Below are 21435 nucleotides of genomic sequence, written 5' to 3'. Positions count from 1 at the left end.
AAACATTAATTTCTGTATAAAAACGTCTTCTTGTTCCCAGAATGCGGTGTGTTTAGTCTTTTGAGCTTTTTCTAAATGCTCCGACTTTCAAAAGTCCTCTTGGTTAGAACCACACGTCCATGGTTCCCCGTCTGAGCACGGACCGGCTGCGCGGCTCCTGACCCGAACTCCATATTTGCCCATGAGGATGACCAGAGGACCTGCAGCCGGTCCATGCACTGGACCATCAATCATGGATGTGCCCCCCTTTTTTAAGGCATAAATATGGCACCCCTGCCCCAGTGGTGCCCCTTGCAGCCACCTACACCCCCGCCCGGCTCAGCCCCCTGCCATTAGCGGCTGTCGGTGTGCATTACTCCGGTAATACTGTCCCATCCATCCCAGAGCAATGTGAGATCATTAATACGAGAAGCGTTAATTAAGAGGATGGATTTGGAAGGTGAATTATTGGCTGGTGTACAAGTTCTAAGCTCATTACTGGAGGAATGAAGGGTGGAGGAGCCGAGCGCAGCCATGAGAGAGGAGCCGGGAGTGGGCAGACAAGGAATGGAAAGGCAGATTGTGTAGGAGAAGTGAGTAGGTGTTTATCAGGGAGAACACAAGATGGAAGGTAGCGGCTGTAGAGAGCTAGACAGGGGGGTATCCACGGCGGGGGCTGCGGCCGCAGACCCACCTCACCCAAGCCCTGGTGCCAGCCGCCCCTCTACTGCACAGGAAGACCACTGTGACATAAATGGGGCCAACCTGATCTAGTCCTGCTCACACAGCTGCATTCAAAGCAATCTGTCAGCAGATTTTTGCTATATAATCTGAGAGCAGCACAATGTAGAGGCAGAGACCCTGATTCCAGCGATGTATCACTCGCTGATCTGTGTGCTGTCATTTTGACACAAGCACAGTTTTCTCTGCGGCAGATGTAGCAGAGCTCCGAATGCAGAGCTCTGTATAACCCCGCCTCACACCACTGATTGGCAGCTTTCTGTGGACGCTGTGCAGAGGCAGAAAGCTACCAATCAGTGATGGGGGCAGGGTTGGACCAGGAGGCACGAGACACCTAGTCCCTTAGTGATAATGTCCTGCCTGCTGATAAAACACTGATTTTATTGAAACAAAACTACAGTCTTGTAAGTGACACATCACTGGAATCAGGGTCTCTTCCTCTACATTTTTTTTGCTCACAGTTTACATAGCAGAAACATATTGACAGATTCCCTTTAAGGACCAGTTTACGAGAGAGAAAGATTTTGTTGCTGCCATGTTGGACTAGTTACCGACGTGTACATTGTGACAGAAGGCAGCTGAGAATGGATTTTCAGCTTGTTTCCATACGAGAACGACAGGGCCGATTCCCTCAACAGTCGTCCATTATCTATGGGACTCACGGAGATTATAGCCTTCAGCGCTCTGCCGGCTTTGTCAGTCCTGTAGATAAGGAATTTTCTGGACCTGAACTAAATAGCTGAACCCATAACTGACCTAACCTGCACCCCATAAATAATTGTCCACCGTTGCATCATTTTCGGCGTTGCGGAAGAGTCTGCCATTCTTTACGGAGGGGCTGGACGATTCCCAATCCCTGTCTCTATACCACTAGACAGAAGCGAATGACTCACGATGGAGATTACATTTACAGACCGTAATGACCGACAAAAATACTCGGCTGACCGGCCACCTACTGACACTGAGCACTCGCAGCTTTCTGTGAGTTGTCTGAATGATAAGAATTAGCTGGGTCGCTAAGGAAAAGATTAGGAGAGAAATTCTGCAGCATAAATTAAAAACATTTGCTGGTAAATAATGAAAATAAATAAATAAGCAAAACCAAATGTGCCCGTCTCACCAATATGGGTAGCCCAGTGAGTGCATCGTACAGCAGCACAATGCCCCCAACCAGTCCGGTGACCTGCGCTGCCGTCCGGGGTGATTCTGACCCATCCAGTGATGAGCGTCTCTTTCCCTGAGCGTCCTGCACTACGATGGCCGGGACCTCCAGCATCCCTTCCGCCCCACCGTCCCCGCTCCCTCCTCTGTTCCCAGAGGCCGGACAGCAGCAAGCGTGGTATATAGTCACTCCGAGGCATCCAAGGCCCGTGCCCACCCCGCCTAACAGTAGGAGCTGGAAGCACAGCCCGAAACCCAATCCAATCCGACTAGCCAGGAAGTGGCAACCACGGGTGTAGAACCTGCGGGCGTTGTCGTGCCACCCGATGGATGGCAACGTGGACAGCACGAAAGAAGCTGCCCAGATTCCCAGAGCCCCTTGCAATGCCTGTCTTCGTGCACCACCCAACCTGTAACTGACAGGCCAGCGCACCATCCACATCCGATGATAGGACAGACAGGCCACGGTCAGGCACGTGGACAGCGCTAGCGTGTAATACGTGGACACAAACACCTTGCACAATCCCTCATTCCATTCATAACCCGGAGAATGTCTTCTTCTCAGCTGCACCACAGAAAACAACGATAAGGGCACAGCGGCCATGAGGAGATGCGTTCCTGCCAGCAAGCAGAGCAGCAGTTCCAGAGGGCGAGGGCGCTGGCCGCTCCCGCCGCGGCTGGCCAAACTCAGGATGCTCCAGGCGTTGGCAAGTAACGACAGAGCACCGCATGCCAGCCATGACACTGAGTTGTTCTGATAAAGCTCATCGGCCTCATCCTGATCAGAGGCTCGTGGCATTTTAAGGGCGAAAGTCGATATTGTGTTGTTGATTCCTTCTTCAATTTTTGCTCTTTGCTGCTTTCAATTTTTTATTTTTTTTTTATTTTTTGCCCTTTTATAAACTGAGTTTCTCAAATGCAAAAATCTTCCTCTGCCAAATAAAATTAGTGTACCACTCTTCAAAAATTCTATCCTCGACTTTGACCCTCCGTTGTTGCCTTCCACATTTCTCCTTAAACCCCCTGTAACCCTTTGTGTTCCTCTACCTCTTCAATTTCTTACTGTCTAGTCATAGACTTGGCCAAACTTACCAAACCCACCTTTATCTCCCGACACTTGGTCACTCACCGCCAACCTTTCTGCTCACCTTTCCCGCTACCCAGACTTTCCTGTGACCATTAGTTGGTCTTCTTCCTACTCTATTCTTCAAGCAAATTATCTTCTATACTTTCTACTTCCTTGGACTCTTCAATCATTTCTACCCTCCCAAACGCCCTTTTTCCACCATTCACCCGTGCAAGGCTCTTCTAACGCCTTCTGGTCACTTTACAGGTCCCACATCTCCACCGCTAATGTGCAAATTTCTAGCAACGTTTCCACCTCTGACTTCTGTAAAGTCCTTACTAACGTTCTACCCTATATTTCCCATCTCTTGGTCCATCAACTTTCCATTCCGGGAAGTCAATTTTGGCTAGGAGCCTTTTTGAAATATGTTGGTTGCTTTCCGTAAGCCAACTCCTTGCAGTCTCTTGTCGATATGTGCCGTCTCCTCCGCTTTGTGCTCGCCTCCTTTTTCTCCGCGGATTCCCAGTAGCGTCTTGGGAATGGCACACAGTCTTGTGATAATTGCCGTCACTCTCTGTGAGAGAGCTCATACCACTTCTAATGCTTGACGTGGAATCCCCGAAGAACGTCTCCTAAGGGAAGACCAAGAAAAATATCATGATAGAGCACGTCTGGCCGTCTCTCTCCCTCTGACACAAATAATGGCGCACGTTAAGACTAAGAAATGAAAAACTAAAGAGCCCAAGCAAGACTGAGTGAGAGTGCTCCATGGAGAGATCAAACCCCTTGCTGAGATTTCTGTTCCAGATTTGTATGTTCTCCTCATGAAGCTCTTTGATTCCTCGCATCGGAGGTGGTCAATTAGACGTCAAGAATGGGACCTTCTCACATATGTCTACCCTATACATATATACACATTTTTTTTTGCTTTAATCTTTCCACCTAGTTTTCGATAAATTACCTGAAAGTGATACGATCCCCAGTCGATTAGAACAGGACAGAAGTTTTTCTTGGTGGGTGTCCAGATGTTAGGAGGACCTCCACAGATTGCTATAACTCAGGCAAGCACTGCTCTTCTCTGACCCAGGCTTAAGTCTCCACATTCAACTATGTTCAAGGAACTGCAATTACCCAGCTAAAAGAACGTCCAAGGCCAAGGCCCATTTCTAGGCTTATTGTCCTCTAAACTAAAATCATAGGAAGCTATGGAGACCACCAAGTCAGTGACTTCAAAACTGAGCATTAGACTCAAAAGTTAGAGAAACACGCTACCTCTGCGCCTATTTTTGGGCTTGGATAGGATCACCAAATGGCCTTGAGAAGACTAGAAAATGCTGGTCATTGAGTATATGGATGATATAAGCCATCTAGATCTCAAAAGTGGTGGAGGACACAAGGCACGTGACCTCTGTTTAGTTTTAATTTAGCACGACGGAAATGTTTTCTGCATATACATTAGTAACTCACCACCTGTAGGAGGTTTCATACTAATGCACTGGAGTCCATACATTTTCCACCCTTCATTATAGACATCTGTGGAAGGTGACCACCAGTTTAGTACATGCTTTCCTGAGTACAGAGGAAGTCAGTCTCAGAATGACATCATTAGATCCCTTCTGACCTCCCTACTAAGCTTCACTCTGCTTATTCCTCTAGATGTCCCCACATGCAGCTAAATATATTACTTCTGCCAGTGATACACTGATTAGCTGCAGTTATCAACACCCTTGATTTTTATTGCCTTTTTCTTATATCTGTAAGTGCTGTGTGTAGAACCTTCTGCGTATCCTACAGCTTCAGCATGTCTCTCTGCCTCCTGCTTGGAAAAACTGTCAGGTAGAAACCTTTCACAAGAAGGAGCCAGGGTGACAAATTTAAGCTGCATCACATGAGACTACCACTTGTTGCCATTAGAGAAGACTCGGAGCAGTGTAAGTGCAATGTGATGAGACTCCACCTCTTCTGCAAAGCAGGGTGCATTATGGGAAATGTACTCTGCATTAGAGAAAAGATATCAGAGCAACAGAATGAGCCAACATGGCAGACAGACCCGAAATAGCACATGGCTGATACAAGTATACACAAGCTTTACATGACGGCCTCTACTTTATTCAATTTTCCAGAGTGCTGCTTTACTGCAAACTTGAAAATGCTTTTTTATTCCCCAAAATTGGGGCATATGTTACCATCAAGGAATGCCTTAAAAAATCCTTTTTTGGGGGCAATGTTTAAATAAGCTCCATCCGTCTTAAGGGTCAGACAACAGGATTGTCCTGGCAAATCCGGAACTTTTGCCGAGTAGGCTTTGGTGTCAGCCACATCCGCACTGCACTAATATCCATTATATCTCACGTAATCCTTTTAGATTTTACGAGCTTTCCTGCCTATGAAATTACAAGTGTTTTATTGACTGCCACATCCACCCTGCATCTTCTGGCTCAGCCCTGCTGAAAAGAGAAGATTTAGGGTTTGTGGTTTTGCATTTGAGTGAATGTATCTGGCATTGCTCAATGGGCATCCCGCACCCGAGCATCAATCATTTGTCCTCCTTGGCAGGAGAAGATCCCAGAGAAGGCTGTTATGGATATTTAATACCGCAAATATTGAGTTACCCAGATCCAATGGCCATAAATCATCATTCAAAGTTCACTCTGTCGTTGCCCGGACGGAAGTTATGTACTGGTCCAACCAAAGTGGAAACTAATAGAAGACCTGGCCACTGGGTCATAAGGTGGGACGGGCTGCCGAATGGAAGGAACGCTATATACCGTACGTGCGGTAATAACTATGTGTGTCCAATGTCAGCAGGCTGCTTGTCAGCCAATCATTTAGGGTAGATGGAAGTAATACACGGTATGGTTAAGGTAGATGATGGAGGTTATACACTGTAGGGTTAGGGTAGATGATGGAGCTTATACACTGGAGGGTTAGGGTAGATGATGGAGGTTGTACATTGTACGGTAAGGGTAGATGATGGAGGTTATATACTGTAGGGTTAAGGTAGATGATGGAGGTTACACACTGGAGGGTTAGGGTAGATGATGGAGCTTATACACTGGAGGGTTAGGGTAGATGATGGAGGTTATACACTGTACGGTAAGGGTAGATGATGGAGGTTATATACTGTAGGGTTAGGGTAGATGATGGAGGTTACACACTGTAGGGTTAGGGTAAGTGATGGAGGTTATACACTGTAGGGTTAGGGTAGATGATGGAAGTTATATACTGTAGGGTTAGGGTAGATGATGGAGGTTATACACTGTACGGTTAGGGTAGATGATAAGGGTTATACACTGTAGGGTTAGGGTAAGTGATGGAGGTTATACACTGTAGGGATAGGGTAGATGATGGAGGTTATACACTGTAGGCTTAGGGTAGATGATGGATATTATACTCTGGAGGGTTAGGGTAGATGATAGAGGTTATACACTGTAGGGTTAGGGTAGATGATGGAGGTTATACACTGGAGGGTTAGGGTAGATGATGGAAGTTATACACTTGAGGGTTAGGGTAGATGATGGAGGTTATACACTGGAGGGTTAGGGTAGATGATGGAGGTTATACACTGGAGGGTTAGGGTAGATGATGGAGCTTATACACTGGAGGGTTAGGGTAGATGATGGAGGTTATACACTGTACGGTTAGGGTTGATGATGGAGGTAATATACTGTAGGGTTAGGGTAGATGATGGAGGTTATACACTGTAGGGTTAGGGTAGATGATGGAAGTTATACACTGTAGGGTTAGGGTAAGTGATGGAGGTTATACACTGTAGGGTTAGGGTAGATGATGGAGGATATACACTGGAGGGTTAGGGTAGATGATGGAGGTTATACACTGGAGGGTTAGGGTAAATGATGGACATTATACACTGTAGGGTTAGGGTAAGTGATGGAGGTTATACACTGTAGGATTAGGGTAGATGATGGAGGTTATACACTGTAGGGTTAGGGTAAGTGATGGAGGTTATACACTGTAGGGTTAGGGTAGATGATGGAGGTTATACACTGTATGGTTAGGGTAGATGATGGAGGTTATACACTGTAGGGTTAGGGTACATGATGGAGGTTATACACTGTACAGTTAGGGTAGATGATGGAGGTTATACACTGGAGGGTTAGGGTAGATGATAGAGGTTATACACTGGAGGGTTAGGGTAGATGATGGAAGTTATACACTGGAGGGTTAGGGTACATGATGGAGGTTATACACTGTACAGTTAGGGTAGATGATGGAAGTTATACACTTGAGGGTTAGGGTAGATGATGGAGGTTATACACTGGAGGGTTAGGGTAGATGATGGAGGTTATACACTGGAGGGTTAGGGTAGATGATGGAGCTTATACACTGGAGGGTTAGGGTAGATGATGGAGGTTATACACTGTACGGTTAGGGTTGATGATGGAGGTAATATACTGTAGGGTTAGGGTAGATGATGGAGGTTATACACTGTAGGGTTAGGGTAGATGATGGAAGTTATACACTGTAGGGTTAGGGTAAGTGATGGAGGTTATACACTGTAGGGTTAGGGTAGATGATGGAGGATATACACTGGAGGGTTAGGGTAGATGATGGAGGTTATACACTGGAGGGTTAGGGTAAATGATGGACATTATACACTGTAGGGTTAGGGTAAGTGATGGAGGTTATACACTGTAGGATTAGGGTAGATGATGGAGGTTATACACTGTAGGGTTAGGGTAAGTGATGGAGGTTATACACTGTAGGGTTAGGGTAGATGATGGAGGTTATACACTGTATGGTTAGGGTAGATGATGGAGGTTATACACTGTAGGGTTAGGGTACATGATGGAGGTTATACACTGTACAGTTAGGGTAGATGATGGAGGTTATACACTGGAGGGTTAGGGTAGATGATAGAGGTTATACACTGGAGGGTTAGGGTAGATGATGGAAGTTATACACTGGAGGGTTAGGGTACATGATGGAGGTTATACACTGTACAGTTAGGGTAGATGATGGAGGTTATACACTGTAGGGTTAGGGTAGATGATGGAGGTTATACACTGGAGGGTTAGGGTAGATGATGGAGGTTATACACTGGAGGGTTAGGGTAGATGATAGAGGTTATACACTGGAGGGGTAGGGAAAATGATGGACGTTATACACTGGAGGGTTAGGGTACATGATGGAGGTTATACACTGTACAGTTAGGGTAGATGATGGAGGTTATACACTGGAGGGTTAGGGTAAATGATGGAGGTTATAAACTGGAGGGTTAGGGTAGATGATGGAGGTTATACACTGTGGGTTTAGGGCAGGGGTGTCAAACTGCATTCCTCGAGGGCTGCAAACAGGTCATGTTTTCAGGATTTCCTTGTACTGTACAGGTGATAATTTAATCACCAACTCATTATTTGTGTAGGTGATTAAATTATCACCTGTGCAGTACAAGGAAATCAATCCTGAAAACATGACCTGTTTGCAGCCCTCGAGGAATGCAGTTTGACACCCCTGGTTTAGGGTAGATAATGAAGGTTATACACTGTGCAGTGATGGTACCTCGCTGATAACCTGTTAGATGATTGGCACATACTGTACAAGCCACCATATAGTGCTAACCACTGAACCACCGTGATGCCCTGCAGGATTGTACGGTGACGAGTTATATATATTGTAGTGTTATGGTTGGGGTCAGAGCTTGAATGCTGTAAGGATAAGTAGGGGACCAAGGATTAAATTGTGGGATTGCTTTAAGAGGCAGAGATCATATAGCGGGTATATATTGTAGGGTGCAGAGATCATATAGCGGGTATATATTGTAGGGTGCAGAGATCATATAGCGGGTATATATTGTAGGGTGCAGAGATCATATAGCGGGTATATATTGTAGGGTACAGAGATCATATAGCGGGTATATATTGTAGGGTGCAGAGATCATATAGCGGGTATATATTGTAGGGTGCAGAGATCATATAGCGGGTATATATTGTAGGGTGCAGAGATCATGTAGCGGGTATATATTGTAGGGTGCAGAGATCATATAGCGGGTATATATTGTAGGGTGCAGAGATCATATAGCGGGTATATATTGTAGGGTGCAGAGATCATGTAGCGGGTATATATTGTAGGGTGCAGAGATCATATAGCGGGTATATATTGTAGGGTGCAGAGATCATGTAGCGGGTATATATTGTAGGGTGCAGAGATCATATAGCGGGTATATATTGTAGGGTGCAGAGATCATATAGCGGGTATATATTGTAGGGTGCAGAGATCATATAGCGGGTATATATTGTAGGGTGCAGAGATCATATAGCGGGTATATATTGTAGGGTGCAGAGATCATATAGCGGGTATATATTGTAGGGTGCAGAGATCATATAGCGGGTATATATTGTAGGGTGCAGAGATCATATAGCGGGTATATATTGTAGGGTGCAGAGATCATATAGCGGGTATATATTGTAGGGTGCAGAGATCATATAGCGGGTATATAATGTAGGGTGCAGAGATCATATAGCGGGTATATATTGTAGGGTGCAGGGATCATGTAGCGGGTATATAATATAGGGTGCAGAGATCATGTAGCGGGTATATAATATAGGGTGCAGAGATCATATAGCGGGTATATAATGTAGGGTGCAGAGATCATATAGCGGGTATATATTGTAGGGTGCAGAGATCATATAGCGGGTATATATTGTAGGGTGCAGAGATCATATAGCGGGTATATAATGTAGGGTGCAGAGATCATATAGCTGGTATATATTGTAGGGTGCAGAGATCATATAGCGGGTATATAATGTAGGGTGCAGAGATCATATAGCGGGTATATATTGTAGGGTGCAGAGATCATATAGCCGGTATATATTGTAGGGTGCAGAGATCATATAGCGGGTATATAATGTAGGGTGCAGAGATCATATAGCGGGTATATATTGTAGGGTGCAGAGATCATATAGCCGGTATATAATGTAGGGTGCAGAGATCATATAGCCGGTATATATTGTAGGGTGCAGAGATCATATAGCGGGTATATATTGTAGGGTGCAGGGATCATGTAGCGGGTATATATTGTAGGGTGCAGAGATCATATAGCCGGTATATAATGTAGGGTGCAGAGATCATATAGCCGGTATATATTGTAGGGTGCAGAGATCATATAGCGGGTATATATTGTAGGGTGCAGAGATCATATAGCCGGTATATATTGTAGGGTGCAGAGATCATATAGCCGGTATATATTGTAGGGTGCAGAGATCATATAGCGGGTATATATTGTAGGGTGCAGAGATCATATAGCCGGTATATAATGTAGGGTGCAGAGATCATATAGCCGGTATATATTGTAGGGTGCAGAGATCATATAGCGGGTATATATTGTAGGGTGCAGGGATCATGTAGCGGGTATATATTGTAGGGTGCAGAGATCATATAGCGGGTATATATTGTAGGGTGCAGAGATCATATAGCGGGTATATATTGTAGGGTGCAGAGATCATATAGCGGGTATATATTGTAGGGTACAGAGATCATATAGCGGGTATATATTGTAGGGTGCAGGGATCATGTAGCGGGTATATAATATAGGGTGCAGAGATCATGTAGCGGGTATATAATATAGGGTGCAGAGATCATATAGCCGGTATATAATGTAGGGTGCAGAGATCATATAGCGGGTATATAATGTAGGGTGCAGAGATCATATAGCGGGTATATATTGTAGGGTGCAGAGATCATATAGCGGGTATATATTGTAGGGTGCAGAGATCATATAGCGGGTATATATTGTAGGGTGCAGAGATCATATAGCGGGTATATATTGTAGGGTGCAGAGATCATATAGCGGGTATATATTGTAGGGTGCAGAGATCATATAGTGGGTATATAATGTAGGGTGCAGAGATCATATAGCGGGTATATAATGTAGGGTGCAGAGATCATATAGCGGGTATATATTGTAGGGTGCAGAGATCATGTAGCGGGTATATATTGTAGGGTGCAGGGATCATGTAGCGGGTATATAATATAGGGTGCAGAGATCATGTAGCGGGTATATAATATAGGGTGCAGAGATCATATAGCGGGTATATAATGTAGGGTGCAGAGATCATATAGCGGGTATATAATGTAGGGTGCAGAGATCATATAGCGGGTATATAATGTAGGGTGCAGAGATCATATAGCGGGTATATAATGTAGGGTGCAGGGATCATGTAGCGGGTATATATTGTAGGGTACAGAGATCATATAGCGGGTATATATTGTAGGGTGCAGAGATCATATAGCCGGTATATAATGTAGGGTGCAGAGATCATATAGCGGGTATATATTGTAGGGTACAGAGATCATATAGCGGGTATATATTGTAGGGTGCAGAGATCATATAGCGGGTATATATTGTAGGGTACAGAGATCATATAGCGGGTATATATTGTAGGGTGCAGGGATCATGTAGCGGGTATATAATATAGGGTGCAGAGATCATATAGCGGGTATATAATGTAGGGTGCAGAGATCATATAGCGGGTATATAATGTAGGGTGCAGAGATCATATAGCCGGTATATAATGTAGGGTGCAGAGATCATATAGCGGGTATATAATGTAGGGTGCAGAGATCATATAGCGGGTATATATTGTAGGGTACAGAGATCATATAGCCGGTATATAATGTAGGGTGCAGAGATCATATAGCGGGTATATATTGTAGGGTGCAGAGATCATATAGCGGGTATATAATGTAGGGTGCAGGGATCATGTAGCGGGTATATATTGTAGGGTGCAGAGATCATGTAGCGGGTATATAATGTAGGGTGCAGAGATCATATAGCGGGTATATAATGTAGGGTGCAGGGATCATATAGCGGGTATATATTGTAGGGTGCAGAGATCATATAGCGGGTATATATTGTAGGGTGCAGAGATCATATAGCGGGTATATAATGTAGGGTGCAGAGATCATATAGCGGGTATATATTGTAGGGTGCAGGGATCATGTAGCGGGTATATATTGTAGGGTGCAGAGATCATATAGCGGGTATATATTGTAGGGTGCAGAGATCATATAGCGGGTATATAATGTAGGGTGCAGAGATCATATAGCGGGTATATATTGTAGGGTGCAGAGATCATATAGCGGGTATATATTGTAGGGTGCAGAGATCATATAGCGGGTATATATTGTAGGGTGCAGAGATCATATAGCGGGTATATATTGTAGGGTACAGAGATCATGTAGCGGGTATATAATATAGGGTGCAGAGATCATGTAGCGGGTATATAATATAGGGTGCAGAGATCATATAGCGGGTATATATTGTAGGGTGCAGAGATCATATAGCGGGTATATAATGTAGGGTGCAGAGATCATATAGCGGGTATATATTGTAGGGTGCAGAGATCATATAGCGGGTATATATTGTAGGGTGCAGAGATCATATAGCGGGTATATAATGTAGGGTGCAGAGATCATATAGCGGGTATATATTGTAGGGTGCAGGGATCATGTAGCGGGTATATAATATAGGGTGCAGAGATCATGTAGCGGGTATATAATATAGGGTGCAGAGATCATATAGCGGGTATATATTGTAGGGTGCAGAGATCATATAGCGGGTATATAATGTAGGGTGCAGAGATCATATAGCGGGTATATATTGTAGGGTGCAGAGATCATATAGCGGGTATATAATGTAGGGTGCAGAGATCATATAGCGGGTATATATTGTAGGGTGCAGAGATCATATAGCGGGTATATATTGTAGGGTGCAGAGATCATATAGCGGGTATATATTGTAGGGTGCAGAGATCATATAGCGGGTATATATTGTAGGGTACAGAGATCATGTAGCGGGTATATAATATAGGGTGCAGAGATCATGTAGCGGGTATATAATATAGGGTGCAGAGATCATATAGCGGGTATATATTGTAGGGTGCAGAGATCATATAGCGGGTATATAATGTAGGGTGCAGAGATCATATAGCGGGTATATATTGTAGGGTGCAGAGATCATATAGCGGGTATATATTGTAGGGTGCAGAGATCATATAGCCGGTATATAATGTAGGGTGCAGAGATCATATAGCGGGTATATATTGTAGGGTGCAGAGATCATATAGCGGGTATATATTGTAGGGTGCAGAGATCATATAGCGGGTATATATTGTAGGGTGCAGAGATCATATAGCGGGTATATATTGTAGGGTGCAGAGATCATATAGCGGGTATATAATGTAGGGTGCAGAGATCATATAGCGGGTATATATTGTAGGGTACAGAGATCATATAGCCGGTATATATTGTAGGGTGCAGAGATCATATAGCGGGTATATATTGTAGGGTGCAGAGATCATATAGCCGGTATATATTGTAGGGTGCAGAGATCATATAGCGGGTATATAATGTAGGGTGCAGAGATCATATAGCGGGTATATATTGTAGGGTGCAGGGATCATGTAGCGGGTATATAATATAGGGTGCAGAGATCATGTAGCGGGTATATAATATAGGGTGCAGAGATCATATAGCGGGTATATATTGTAGGGTGCAGAGATCATATAGCGGGTATATAATGTAGGGTGCAGAGATCATATAGCGGGTATATATTGTAGGGTGCAGAGATCATATAGCGGGTATATAATGTAGGGTGCAGAGATCATATAGCGGGTATATATTGTAGGGTGCAGAGATCATATAGCGGGTATATATTGTAGGGTGCAGAGATCATATAGCGGGTATATATTGTAGGGTGCAGAGATCATATAGCGGGTATATATTGTAGGGTACAGAGATCATGTAGCGGGTATATAATATAGGGTGCAGAGATCATGTAGCGGGTATATAATATAGGGTGCAGAGATCATATAGCGGGTATATATTGTAGGGTGCAGAGATCATATAGCGGGTATATAATGTAGGGTGCAGAGATCATATAGCGGGTATATATTGTAGGGTGCAGAGATCATATAGCGGGTATATATTGTAGGGTGCAGAGATCATATAGCCGGTATATAATGTAGGGTGCAGAGATCATATAGCGGGTATATATTGTAGGGTGCAGAGATCATATAGCGGGTATATATTGTAGGGTGCAGAGATCATATAGCGGGTATATATTGTAGGGTGCAGAGATCATATAGCGGGTATATATTGTAGGGTGCAGAGATCATATAGCCGGTATATATTGTAGGGTGCAGAGATCATATAGCGGGTATATAATGTAGGGTGCAGAGATCATATAGCGGGTATATATTGTAGGGTGCAGAGATCATATAGCGGGTATATATTGTAGGGTACAGAGATCATATAGCGGGTATATATTGTAGGGTGCAGAGATCATATAGCCGGTATATAATGTAGGGTGCAGAGATCATATAGCGGGTATATATTGTAGGGTGCAGAGATCATATAGGGGGTATATATTGTAGGGTGCAGAGATCATATAGCGGGTATATATTGTAGGGTACAGAGATCATATAGCCGGTATATATTGTAGGGTGCAGAGATCATATAGCGGGTATATATTGTAGGGTGCAGAGATCATATAGCCGGTATATAATGTAGGGTGCAGAGATCATATAGCGGGTATATATTGTAGGGTGCAGAGATCATGTAGCGGGTATATATTGTAGGGTGCAGGGATCATGTAGCGGGTATATATTGTAGGGTGCAGAGATCATATAGCGGGTATATATTGTAGGGTGCAGAGATCATATAGCGGGTATATATTGTAGGGTGCAGAGATCATATAGCGGGTATATATTGTAGGGTGCAGAGATCATGTAGCGGGTATATAATGTAGGGTGCAGAGATCATATAGCGGGTATATAATGTAGGGTGCAGGGATCATATAGCGGGTATATAATGTAGGGTGCAGAGATCATATAGCGGGTATATATTGTAGGGTGCAGAGATCATATAGCGGGTATATATTGTAGGGTGCAGAGATCATATAGCGGGTATATAATGTAGGGTGCAGAGATCATATAGCGGGTATATATTGTAGGGTGCAGAGATCATATAGCGGGTATATATTGTAGGGTGCAGAGATCATATAGCGGGTATATAATGTAGGGTGCAGAGATCATATAGCGGGTATATAATGTAGGGTGCAGAGATCATATAGCGGGTATATAATGTAGGGTGCAGAGATCATATAGCGGGTATATAATGTAGGGTGCAGAGATCATATAGCGGGTATATATTGTAGGGTGCAGAGATCATATAGCGGGTATATATTGTAGGGTGCAGAGATCATATAGCGGGTATATAATGTAGGGTGCAGAGATCATATAGCGGGTATATATTGTAGGGTGCAGAGATCATATAGCGGGTATATATTGTAGGGTGCAGAGATCATATAGCGGGTATATAATGTAGGGTGCAGAGATCATATAGCGGGTATATAATGTAGGGTGCAGAGATCATATAGCGGGTATATATTGTAGGGTGCAGAGATCATATAGCGGGTATATAATGTAGGGTGCAGAGATCATATAGCGGGTATATATTGTAGGGTGCAGAGATCATATAGCGGGTATATAATGTAGGGTGCAGAGATCATATAGCGGGTATATAATGTAGGGTGCAGAGATCATATAGCGGGTATATAATGTAGGGTGCAGAGATCATATAGCGGGTATATAATGTAGGGTGCAGAGATCATATAGCGGGTATATATTGTAGGGTGCAGAGATCATATAGCGGGTATATAATGTAGGGTACAGAGATCATATAGCCGGTATATATTGTAGGGTGCAGAGATCATATAGCGGGTATATAATGTAGGGTGCAGAGATCATATAGCCGGTATATATTGTAGGGTGCAGAGATCATATAGCGGGTATATAATGTAGGGTGCAGAGATCATATAGCGGGTATATAATGTAGGGTGCAGAGATCATATAGCGGGTATATAATGTAGGGTGCAGAGATCATATAGTGGGTATATAATGTAGGGTGCAGAGATCATATAGCGGGTATATAATGTAGGGTGCAGAGATCATATAGCGGGTATATAATGTAGGGTGCAGAGATCATATAGCGGGTATATATTGTAGGGTGCAGAGATCATATAGCCGGTATATAATGTAGGGTGCAGAGATCATATAGCGGGTATATAATGTAGGGTGCAGAGATCATATAGCGGGTATATAATGTAGGGTGCAGAGATCATATAGTGGGTATATAATGTAGGGTGCAGAGATCATATAGCGGGTATATATTGTAGGGTGCAGAGATCATATAGCGGGTATATAATGTAGGGTACAGAGATCATATAGCCGGTATATATTGTAGGGTGCAGAGATCATATAGCGGGTATATAATGTAGGGTGCAGAGATCATATAGCCGGTATATATTGTAGGGTGCAGAGATCATATAGCGGGTATATAATGTAGGGTGCAGAGATCATATAGCGGGTATATAATGTAGGGTGCAGAGATCATATAGCGGGTATATAATGTAGGGTGCAGAGATCATATAGCGGGTATATATTGTAGGGTGCAGAGATCATATAGCGGGTATATAATGTAGGGTGCAGAGATCATATAGCGGGTATATAATGTAGGGTGCAGAGATCATATAGCCGGTATATAATGTAGGGTGCAGAGATCATATAGCGGGTATATAATGTAGGGTGCAGAGATCATATAGCGGGTATATAATGTAGGGTGCAGAGATCATATAGCGGGTATATATTGTAGGGTGCAGAGATCATATAGCGGGTATATAATGTAGGGTGCAGAGATCATATAGCGGGTATATAATGTAGGGTGCAGAGATCATATAGCGGGTATATAATGTAGGGTGCAGAGATCATATAGCGGGTATATATTGTAGGGTGCAGAGATCATGTAGCGGGTATATATTGTAGGGTGCAGAGATCATATAGCGGGTATATATTGTAGGGTGCAGAGATCATATAGCGGGTATATATTGTAGGGTGCAGAGATCATATAGTGGGTATATAATGTAGGGTGCAGAGATCATATAGCGGGTATATAATGTAGGGTGCAGAGATCATATAGCGGGTATATATTGTAGGGTGCAGAGATCATATAGCGGGTATATAATGTAGGGTGCAGAGATCATATAGCGGGTATATAATGTAGGGTGCAGAGATCATATAGTGGGTATATAATGTAGGGTGCAGAGATCATATAGCGGGTATATTATGTAGGGTGCAGAGATCATATAGCGGGTATATATTGTAGGGTTATGTTTGGGGTCAGAGGCTACAGGTTATAATGGGAGAATGGTGGCAGTAAACTGCAGGGTGCAGAGATCATAAAGTATAGGATGACACAGGGTGCATGCAATAATGTTGATAAATTATAGGGGTTCAGTAGGATGACAGATTATACGGGAGCTTTATATTGTGGGATTATAGCAGCACGGCAATATGCACTAATGGTGACATGTCAGGGGTTAGAGTTTTATAGGGTAACATAGGAGAATGGCGGGCACAATCTGAGGAGCTGTACAGAGGTTTTATGGCAGGCGTATATAGTGGGGTCATAGTCCTGTCTGGTTACACGGTAGATCTGTGGAGTGAGCGGAGCGCTGGTGGTGACACGTTATAGAGTTATAGTAAAATGAATGCAGCCATTCACTACGGGGTAAGGTGGAAGGTGACATATTGTAGGGTTATAGCGGGGACAGGTTGTGTAGGGCTATAGTGGGGAGACGCAGTCGGTACATGCTGGGTAAGGTTGTACAGTGGGGCATCGGTTGTTAGAGGAGTGGTTGATGTGTGACGGCAGGGGGTCCTATATGGCGGGGGTCCTATATGGCGGGGGTCCTAAGGTTACATAGGGTAACTGGCTATATGAGGTAATGATAGGTATACATGGTGACTGCACGAGGGACGGTCACTAACTCCACAGCTACAGGACCATGGACAGAGGAATATTGATCAGGACGGTCATTAAATATGGGGAGAAGCGGGAACTTGATTTGATATAGAGGAAGACGAGGATTATATAGAAATTATACGTGTGTGACTGCGATAGTAAAGTGTGAAATTCTGCTGGGAGCGATGATGGGGACGATAGTTTTAGGGTATACGGGATATATGTAGATGTGGAAATGCACGGAGCTTATAAAAATAGAAGCAATGGTTAAAAAAAGAGGGAGTGATGGAGAAATATGGAATTACAGGGAGAGAGGGAATGACGGCGGAATATCAATTATGGGGCGACTGAGGGAGTAACCGGGAGACCTGGAATTAAGGAGAATCAGGGACACAGAATAAAGAGATGAAACGGCGAGGATGAAAGGAGCGCGGAGGAAGAAAGCGGATGCTGGGAGTCGCTGAGAGCCGAGGACAAGTGATCCGGGATAATGAGGAGACACAATGAGATGACAGGAGGGATGACAGCGATGGACAGGCAGATGCCAGGCTGACGGACGACCACCATGTCGATTATTGGGGATCGCTGATGATATATGGAGGGGAGAGGGTCCAGAGTGGAGGCTACCGGGGATGATGAAGAAGGGGGCGCAGATGTGAAAAATGGGGGACAGAAGGGGAGATGCTCCAAGCCACAGCGGTAGAGGCTTACCTTCTAGTTAGCGCTGCCATGGAGACAGAAGCATCTCTGTGTGTCTCACGGACTGTGTCATTACATAGCACGCTCACACACCCGAGGGGGAAGCAGCAGCTGCATGTGAACACAGCCTACAGAGAAGAGGAGGAGGAGGAACAGCAACAGGGCGGAGAGAGGATGAGGGACCAGGAGGAGGAGAGCCAGGGACAGGGATAGAGTGTGAGCTCCTGTGCGGAGGACCCGGGATATAGAGCCAGGGACAGGGATAGAGTGTGAGCTCCTGTGCGGAGGACCCGGGATATAGAGCCAGGGACAGGGAAAGAGTGTGAGCTCCTGTGCGGAGGACCCCGGGATATAGAGCCAGGGACAGGGATAGAATGTGAGCTCCTGTGCGGAGGACCCGGGATATAGAGCCAGGGACAGGGATAGAATGTGAGCTCCTGTGCGGAGGACCCCGGGATATAGAGCCAGGGACAGGGATAGAATGTGAGCTCCTGTGCGGAGGACTCGGGATATAGAGCCAGGGACAGGGATAGAATGTGAGCTCCTGTGCGGAGGACCCCAGGATATAGAGCCAGGGACAGGGATAGAATGTGAGCTCCTGTGCGGAGGACCCGGGATATAGAGCCAGGGACAGGGATAGAGTGTGAGCTCCTGTGCGGAGGACCCGGGATATAGAGCCAGGGACAGGGAAAGAGTGTGAGCTCCTGTGCGGAGGACCCCGGGATATAGAGCCAGGGACAGGGATAGAGTGTGAGCTCCTGTGCGGAGGACCCGGGATATAGAGCCAGGGACAGGGAAAGAGTGTGAGCTCCTGTGCGGAGGACCCCGGGATATAGAGCCAGGGACAGGGATAGAATGTGAGCTCCTGTGCGGAGGACTCGGGATATAGAGCCAGGGACAGGGATAGAATGTGAGCTCCTGTGCGGAGGACCCCGGGATATAGAGCCAGGGACAGGGATAGAATGTGAGCTCCTGTGCGGAGGACCCGGGATATAGAGCCAGGGACAGGGATAGAGTGTGAGCTCCTGTGCGGAGGACCCGGGATATAGAGCCAAAGACAGGGAAAGAGTGTGAGCTCCTGTGCGGAGGACCCCGGGATATAGAGCCATGGACGGGGATAGAATGTGAGCTCCTGTGCGGAGGACCCCAGGATATAGAGCCAGGGACAGGGATAGAGTGTGAGCTCCTGTGCGGAGGACCCGGGATATAGAGCCAGGGACAGGGATAGAGTGTGAGCTCCTGTGCGGAGGACCCGGGATATAGAGCCAGGGACAGGGAAAGAGTGTGAGCTCCTGTGCGGAGGACCCCGGGATATAGAGCCAGGGACAGGGATAGAATGTGAGCTCCTGTGCGGAGGACCCGGGATATAGAGCCAGGGACAGGGATAGAATGTGAGCTCCTGTGCGGAGGACCCCGGGATATAGAGCCAGGGACAGGGATAGAATGTGAGCTCCTGTGCGGAGGACCCGGGATATAGAGCCAGGGACATGGATAGAGTGTGAGCTCCTGTGCGGAGGACCCGGGATATAGAGCCAGGGACAGGGAAAGAGTGTGAGCTCCTGTGCGGAGGACCCCGGGATATAGAGCCAGGGACAGGGATAGAGTGTGAGCTCCTGTGCGGAGGACCCGGGATATAGAGCCAGGGACAGGGAAAGAGTGTGAGCTCCTGTGCGGAGGACCCCGGGATATAGAGCCAGGGACAGGGATAGAATGTGAGCTCCTGTGCGGAGGACTCGGGATATAGAGCCAGGGACAGGGATAGAATGTGAGCTCCTGTGCGGAGGACCCCGGGATATAGAGCCAGGGACAGGGATAGAATGTGAGCTCCTGTGCGGAGGACCCGGGATATAGAGCCAGGGACAGGGATAGAGTGTGAGCTCCTGTGCGGAGGACCCGGGATATAGAGCCAGGGACAGGGAAAGAGTGTGAGCTCCTGTGCGGAGGACCCCGGGATATAGAGCCATGGACGGGGATAGAATGTGAGCTCCTGTGCGGAGGACCCCAGGATATAGAGCCAGGGACAGGGATAGAGTGTGAGCTCCAGGGCGGAGGACCCGGGATATAGAGCCAGGGACAGGGATAGAGTGTGAGCTCCTGTGCGGAGGACCCGGGATATAGAGCCAGGGACAGGGAAAGAGTGTGAGCTCCTGTGCGGAGGACCCCGGGATATAGAGCCAGGGACAGGGATAGAATGTGAGCTCCTGTGCGGAGGACCCGGGATATAGAGCCAGGGACAGGGATAGAATGTGAGCTCCTGTGCGGAGGACCCGGGATATAGAGCCATGGACGGGGATAGAATGTGAGCTCCTGTGCGGAGGACCCCAGGATATAGAGCCAGGGACAGGGATAGAGTGTGAGCTCCTGTGTGGAGGACCCGGGATATAGAGCCAGGGACAGGGATAGAGTGTGAGCTCCTGTGCGGAGGACCCGGGATATAGAGCCAGGGACAGGGATAGAGTGTGAGCTCCTGTGCGGAGGACCCGGGATATAGAGCCAGGGACAGGGATAGAGTGTGAGCTCCTGTGTGGAGGACCCCGGGATATAGAGCCAGGGAGAGGGTTAGATTGTGAGCTCATGTGCGGAGGACCGCGGGATATAGAGCCAGGGACAGGGATAGAGTGTGAGCTCCTGTGCGGAGGACCCCGGGATATAGAGCCATGGACAGGGATAGAGAGTGAGCTCCTGTGCGGAGGACCCGGGATATAGAGCCAGGGACAGGGATAGAGTGTGAGCTCCTGTGCGGAGGACCACGGGATATAGAGCCATGGACAGGGATAGAGAGTGAGCTCCTGTGCGGAGGACCCGGGATATAGAGCCAGGGACAGGGATAGAATGTGAGCTCCTGTGCGGAGGACCCCAGGATATAGAGCCAGGGACAGGGATAGAGTGTGAGCTCCTGTGCGGAGGACCCGGGATATAGAGCCAGGGACAGGGATAGAATGTGAGCTCCTGTGCGGAGGACCCCA

At 46.1% G+C, this 21435-nt stretch overlaps 1 protein-coding gene across 1 annotated transcript in view; it reads right to left on the bottom strand.

Annotated features, from left to right (window-relative positions):
* Window positions 1-18594, bottom strand: part of GPR162 (G protein-coupled receptor 162) — a 38727-nt gene extending 20133 nt beyond the window's left edge. The window contains exons 1-2 of the mRNA XM_069754148.1: window positions 18482-18594; window positions 1841-3579 (exon numbers count right to left, since the gene is read on the bottom strand). Of these exons, the coding sequence (XP_069610249.1) occupies window positions 1841-2680 (840 nt within the window). The 5' untranslated portion in view covers window positions 2681-3579; window positions 18482-18594. The remainder of the gene's footprint in view (window positions 1-1840; window positions 3580-18481) is intronic.
* Window positions 18595-21435: the final 2841 nt, after the last annotated feature.

The sequence above is a fragment of the Ranitomeya imitator genome, chromosome 2, assembly GCF_032444005.1.
Source record: "Ranitomeya imitator isolate aRanImi1 chromosome 2, aRanImi1.pri, whole genome shotgun sequence".
Taxonomy (NCBI): Eukaryota; Metazoa; Chordata; class Amphibia; order Anura; family Dendrobatidae; genus Ranitomeya; species Ranitomeya imitator.
This window is presented reverse-complemented; position numbering and strand designations above follow the sequence as displayed.